The sequence below is a fragment of the Physeter macrocephalus genome, unplaced genomic scaffold (genome assembly GCF_002837175.3).
Source record: "Physeter macrocephalus isolate SW-GA unplaced genomic scaffold, ASM283717v5 random_4647, whole genome shotgun sequence".
In the NCBI taxonomy this organism is placed as follows: Eukaryota; Metazoa; Chordata; class Mammalia; order Artiodactyla; family Physeteridae; genus Physeter; species Physeter macrocephalus.
In genome coordinates this window covers 1-6,040 of record NW_021149934.1, presented here as the reverse complement: position 1 = coordinate 6,040, position 6,040 = coordinate 1, and the positions used below count along the sequence as shown (strand labels likewise).

The 6,040-nt window shown below is 53.6% G+C and overlaps 1 protein-coding gene across 2 annotated transcripts; it reads right to left on the bottom strand.

Annotated features, from left to right (window-relative positions):
* Nucleotides 1-15: 15 nt before the first annotated feature.
* Nucleotides 16-5,957, bottom strand: LOC112063183 (protein SOGA1-like). 2 transcript variants are annotated; one of them, XM_024118089.3, is made up of 4 exons: nucleotides 5,474-5,957; nucleotides 4,436-4,506; nucleotides 1,506-2,856; nucleotides 16-1,402 (listed from the first exon to the last, which is right to left on the bottom strand). In XM_024118089.3, the coding sequence occupies exons 1-4, from the start codon at nucleotides 5,570-5,572 to the stop codon at nucleotides 1,343-1,345; spliced, it is 1,581 nt and encodes a 526-aa protein (XP_023973857.1). In that variant the 5' UTR covers nucleotides 5,573-5,957; the 3' UTR covers nucleotides 16-1,342. The 2 variants fall into 2 exon arrangements, with proteins under 2 accessions (XP_023973857.1, XP_028343416.1); XM_028487615.2 differs by lacking the exon at nucleotides 4,436-4,506 and having other exon boundaries at nucleotides 5,474-5,540.
* Nucleotides 5,958-6,040: the final 83 nt, after the last annotated feature.

Below are 6,040 nucleotides of genomic sequence, written 5' to 3'. Positions count from 1 at the left end.
CACACACACACACACACACATAACCACAAAGCCTATTTGTTTTGTTTCTCTGGAGAACTCTAATACAATGGGTGTGTTCAGTTTGTGAGAATTCAATAAGCCATATTCCTACAATATGCTCAGTATGTATATTAACCTCAAAAAGGATTTTATTAAGTTAAAAAAAGAGGAATGAATATTTAAAAGGTTTTTTTTTTTTTTTAAAATGCAGCCAGAGAGTATAGGGAAGTAAGGCACTCACCATACACTCCTGAGGGCTCTAGAAATTAAACCAAGTCTTTGGAAAGACAATTTAGCAACACTTATCAAATACCTTTAACAATTTACAGTCTTTTATTCTGGAATCCCATTTCTGCAACTCAAACGTAAGGAAATAATCTGCAATATGGAAAAATGCTTTTGTGTCAAGATGTTCACCACAGCATTACGTATAATAGGGAAAAACTAGAAACCAGCTAAACATACGATACGTACAAATCACATGGGTCAATCCCAGCCCATGCCACCTCTCTGTGCCTCCACCTACAACCCTCCTTCACTCCGTGCACTGCAGACCATGATACCACCCCTGACCACAGCTGACTGGACCAAGGGGTTACACTGGACTCAAGTTACACTAGTCAGTTTCTTCCTGAAATGTGGAATGGGGACAGAAGGATGTGAGTCCCTTAGGTGCTGGAACTGGAAGAGATTATAAAAGTAGAGTAGGCAGAGCCCACCTGGACCATATTCAAATACAACAGAGACAGAGGGAGGAAGAGGACATAAGAGAAAATGAAGCTCAAGCGAGAGGAGAGGGAGACAGAGCAGCCACTGGGGACTTTGGGTCCCTGCCCTTGGGTTCCACGAGATCCTCTGCAATTTCCCTTTCTGCAAAGCTAACTTAACATGCGTTGTTTTACTAACATGCGCATAATCCCTAACTAAATCTGAAATTGGTATCAGGAGTGGAGTGAGCAGCAAAAGAGTCTCAGAGAAAATGGAAACACTTAGGGATAGAGTCTTGGTGGGGTGAGGGCAGTGGTGTGCTGGTACATGTTTAACGACTAGTTTCCCAGGAGTAAGAGGAGAAGCCCTGATTTGCAGCATTTCTAATTTTCATGGAGTAAATCCTCCCCTGGTGGCCGATCTCAAGGTACTAAGGTGACATCGCTAAACACAGAGATGTACATGATTGGCTCTCATGAACGAAAGGAGCTGGTTCCCACACACCACTGGGTAGCAGGAGGGCAGTGAGCATGCCCCTTCCCTGGAGGGGATGCTGGCAATCTCTGGGGTGTGGTGGCAAAGCAGGTGGGTATGCCACCATGCTCACCAGTCTCTTGTATTCAGACCGTGTCCATCAGGTCTGCTGTTTCAGGTCTGGGGCCTTCCAACCCCCATCCCAGAGCAGCACAAGGACCTTTAGAGATACACAAACCACATGCCTGAGTTTGAAAACCAAGAGTGGGACCTTATAAGCCAATCTCACCTCCCAAGGAAAAGGGCAGACCCCACCCACCTACCTCATTGGGAAGGACCATGGCTCCATCTCCATCACGAGGGACCCCATCCTTCCCCATCTGGGGGAGCAGGGAAAGCCTGGCCTCCTCGCTGCCGCCTGACTTGGCTGCCTTCTTGTTCAGGATCCTGGCCATGCCCTCCGGCTGGTGGTAGCTGGCGGGGGAGACGGGCTCCAGCTTCTTGGCACCCTCCTCCCCGGGTATGGAAGTGGGGCTTGGCACCCGGCCACACACGTTGCGGAAGAACTCCTGCACGATGCCATACTTGGGAGGCTCGGGCTTGGCCCGGGCCTCGGACACGCCCAGTTTCCAGACGGACTCGGTGCTCCCCGAGTGCTCCACCACGCTGAATAGGCTGGACAGCCCATCATTGATGTTCCTCAGCACGGGGCTGTCCCGCGTGGTGGTGGAGCGGGCCCAGGCCGAGCCGTTCTGCTTGCCCTGATGCAGGTTCCACAGGCTGCGGTCCTTGGCCCCGTCCAGCTTGGACACGGACCGCCTCTGGAGCTTGGGCGAGCCATACTTGGGCGAGCAGCACGGCCGCTCGATGCGCGAGTGCACCTTGTCCAGGGAGGAGGAGATCTGCTTGCTACGCACGGACACCAGCGAGGAGCTGCGGGGCGACCAGCTCTTGCCATGCAGGCTGCTGCGGGGCGGGTCGGTCTGCAGGCCCACGCTGACTGTGCGGATGGTCTGTGTGCCCACGCTGGCCAGGCCCACCGTCTGGCTGGACGTGCTCTTCACCTTCCGCTCCAGCGAGCCCGAGCGCATGGCCTGGCGCACGCAGTTGGTGATCTCCTTCATGTCGTCACTCATGTTGCCCGACATCTCAAAGTCGTGCAGGGCCGCTGGGAAGCCGGGCCCGGCCGCCGAGGGGCCGCCCCCAGAGCCCCCGTCCAGGCGCTGCCGGGAGAAGTTGCAGAGCCAGCGGCTGTAGGAGCTTTCCGCCAGCCCGTCCTCCTCGGCCGACTCTTTGGGCTTGGCTGTGGTGAAGAGGAAGCCGGGCTCGATGATGATCTTGCCCTCCCTGTCATGGACCACGGGGACGCCCAGGCGCCGGGCCACCGGGGGGCTGTAGTAGACGCGGATGCCCGTCTTGTCGGGAGCCGTGTAGCTGCGCTGCATCTGCCTCCCCGCCGGCTCCTGGCAGCCCAGGGCACCCAGGCGGTTGCAATCACGTGGCGAGAGCCCTGGCTGTTCTGGGGCAGCCTTCTCCGGGTCCACTGGCTGGGGGCCCACAAAGGCAAAGGCAGGGCTGTTGGGCAGCTTCTTGCCCCGGGCGGCTTCCCCTGCGAGGTAGGGGGAACAGTCTAGCAGACTTTCAAACTCTGACATGGAGGAAACAGATTTGGTCCTGGGAAGAGCAGAGGAGAAAGGGCAGAGTTAGTGGAAGATGCCTCATGCGGAGCAGGTACTCTGGTCTTCCTCCCTGGTCCGTGCACTTCGCGGGCAGCGGGCGGTGGGGCAGTGGGGAGACAGACCGTGACGGTCCTGGCTCACCTCTTGCGGAAGACGCTGTAGGTGCCCTGCCCCTCATCCCCTCCACACGCAACACTGCATCTCTGAGCACCTGCCACTCTCCACCGGAGGGCTTTTTTCTGTCTGCAGGAGCGCACTTGGCCTCCACCCACAGGAAGCTAGACATTCACATAGTTTATGGCCCTAGACACAGCCCTCAACAAACAATGAGTGGGGTTTGGTGGCTTGGTACCAGCCTCCCTGTCCCTCAGGTGGGAGAACTCATGTTCTGCTCTGGCTCCCAGAGATGCTGTGAAGCTGAGCTCCAGTCGCCCACGTGTTTCCTGGTTGATAACACCTCCTTTATGGTGCCTTCCCTTCCCTGTCTCACTTCCAGGCTTTTCCTGGAATCCCCTCCCAAATATACCATCTGCACTCAAATCCTTGCCTCAAGGTTTACTTGTGAGGGAACCCAATCTAGGACGCCATTTAATCTCCAGCCCAGACCTGGCACGTGTGCTGCCTGATGACTAAGTGCCAGGCATACGTGACAACATTGCACACGTCAGACCATTCAGTCCTCCGACAACTCTAGGGGGCGGTTCCTGTTATCCCAGTAGGTAGAAATGGGAAGTATAGCCCAAGGGCACAGAGCTAGAAATGACAGTGCTGGAATTCAAATCCCACACTATTGACTCCAGAGCCACCCTCCTATCCCGGGGCCCACCTGGCTCCACGCTACTCGCACGGCCCCTGGAAGGTTCTGTTACCATGAATCTTTTCATAATGGTTTCCTAATGGGGGAGACATGGTCCTGATAGCCCTAGGGGTTTTCCTGGCTATGGCACAGGGCTGGGCCCAGAGGATGCTGCTCACTAGTCCCGGGAATAGATGTCCAGCTGGACTCTCCCAACTCCAGAGACAGGAAGAACCCCAAGAGGAGCTTAACAGTTTCTTTCCCAGCTAGGATATTCTGGGGCCCCAGTTTTCCACGCCCAGAATCAAAAAAAAGCACAGGCTACAACTGCCATCACCCAAACTTTCCCAGCTCCTAAGTGGCTTGGGTTCCATAAAAACCATATCCCAGGGGACTTCCCTGGTGGTCCAGTGGTTAAGGCTTCACCTTCCAATGCAGGGGGTGCGGGTTCAATCCCTGGTGGAGGAGCTAAGATCCCGCATGCCTCAGGGCCAAAAAACCAAAACATACAACAGAAGCACTATTGTAACACTATTGTAACAAAAAGCACTATTGTAACAAATTCAATAAAGACTAAAAAAATGGTCCACATCCAAAAAAAAAAATCTTTAGAAACCATATCCCAGTGTTCTCCCAATTCAGCTGAGGTGCAGCGGTGGGTACGCAGGGCAGAGGAAGAGAAGAGAGGCAAAGGGGCAGGGCAGCCTGAAGGGTGGGGCTGGGGGGCAGAGCAGGGGGAGGGGCTGCAGAGTGGAGCATGGGGAGGGGCTGCTAGCACCTCTTTAAGCCGGTTCCCCCAAGCTCAGCTTCAGAAACAGCCTCCTTGTTGTGGATCTTCTCACTGTGTGTCTGCCATAGAAGAGAGACAGGAAAGGGTCAGTCTGGCCACTAGCACACAGAGGGAAGGTAACAGGGGATCAGTGTGGGAGCTGGCCCCGAGCCCCACGCATGAGTCTCCTCTTGTAGAGCAGGAGTGATGTCCACTGATCTAGAATGCTCACGGGTCAGTTTCTGGCTACAGTGCACCTACTTCCTCTGAACACACACATAGGTATGTGATCCAGGCATGGCCAATCGGTGGTCCAAGAGAGAACCCAAGGAAAGAGACTCTATTTAGAACTTATTCTGAATGCAGTGGCAGCAACAAAGCACCCAGTAGTCACCGCTCAGCTGAAGGTGAAAGGAGTGACCTGAGGTCCTGCTTGGGGTTTGCCCCACCCTGGTTCAGAGACCTGCAACAGTTTTCTGCCCCTGCATCACCAGCCCTCTTGAGCCCCTAATGAAATTCTCTCCTGCTTCAGTTCCCCAGAATTGGCTTTCATTGCTTCCTCAGGCTGTCGTGAGCAAGGGCTCATATGTTCACTGTTCGGTTACTCAGTGTGTAGCTATATGGACAGTGCACCTGAGGCTTAGAAGCAAACTTCACTGATTGATTTACACATCCAGGGCTGGGCTAAGGCTGAGAATGTGATTCTCATTTTACCAATGAGGTAACTGGGGCCCAGAGAGGGAGAGTGACTTGCCCAGGATCACACAGCTCTTTGGAGGCTCTGCTTTTGAGAAAGGCACAACTGAAACACAGAGAAACACCTAGCTTTTGTCCCAGGCATGGAAGGATGGAGCTAACAGGGGGCTCTTTACAGGTCTCAAGGCTGGAACCATGAAGTAGAGACCTCAGGATTGAGGAGCCCAAGGGGGTGAGGGTGTGTGACCTGTGGGACAGGATTAGCATCCTCCTTGTCACATTCCCCACGAGTGAGAAACTTTCCATTGTAGCCAGGAGCACAGCACGTGGGAGGCCTGCCACCCCACTCACCTCTTTCCAGCTGTTGTCCTGCTTCTCCAGATCCGAGTGCTTCAGGACCCAAGGGTCAGCAGCCTTCTGCAGCTGGGCAAGAGTAAAGAAGATGGTCATGTGCAGGCAAAGATGGTGAGCAGGGCCCTATTCTGTGCAGGGCCATTCCCCAGGCTCCACTCTGCAGCCCAGATGACCCAGATCATGGACTCAGAGCCACATTCCCAGTGGGCAGCAGCTCTGAACCAACCGAGTGGGTTTGACAAATAATCATGAAACCAACCACTTACAGGCATCCTTATAAGTGTCATTATATCAAGCACGGTAATAGTTGTTATTACCATGTTAATTCACACTACAACGCCTGCAACAGCTACATCAGCTAAGCAGCAGATAAATGACATCAAAGTGGTATCTCCACCTAGGTATGCTAAGCAGCAATTAAACTGAATGAGAGTGGCCTCTGCATTCTGTCATGAACAGCTCTCTATGAAAGAGGCAAAGTGTAAATAAGATGTATATTAGGATTCAATTAATAATTTAGGGCTTCCCTGGTGGCACAGTGGTTAAGAATCCGCCTGCCAATGC

What these genes read in the sequence shown, in the direction of transcription:
- LOC112063183 (XM_024118089.3), bottom strand. Translation starts at nt 5,572, where the DNA reads ATGACCATCTTCTTTACTCTTGCCCAGCTGCAGAAGGCTGCTGACCCT. An exon ending in AGGACAACAGCTGGAAAGAG is followed by an intron (nt 4,507 to 5,473) that starts GTGAGTGGGGTG and finishes CTTCTATGGCAG; the next exon opens with ACACACAGTGAGAAGATCCA. An exon ending in CCATGGTCCTTCCCAATGAG is followed by an intron (nt 1,403 to 1,505) that starts GTAGGTGGGTGG and finishes GTATCTCTAAAG; the next exon opens with GTCCTTGTGCTGCTCTGGGA.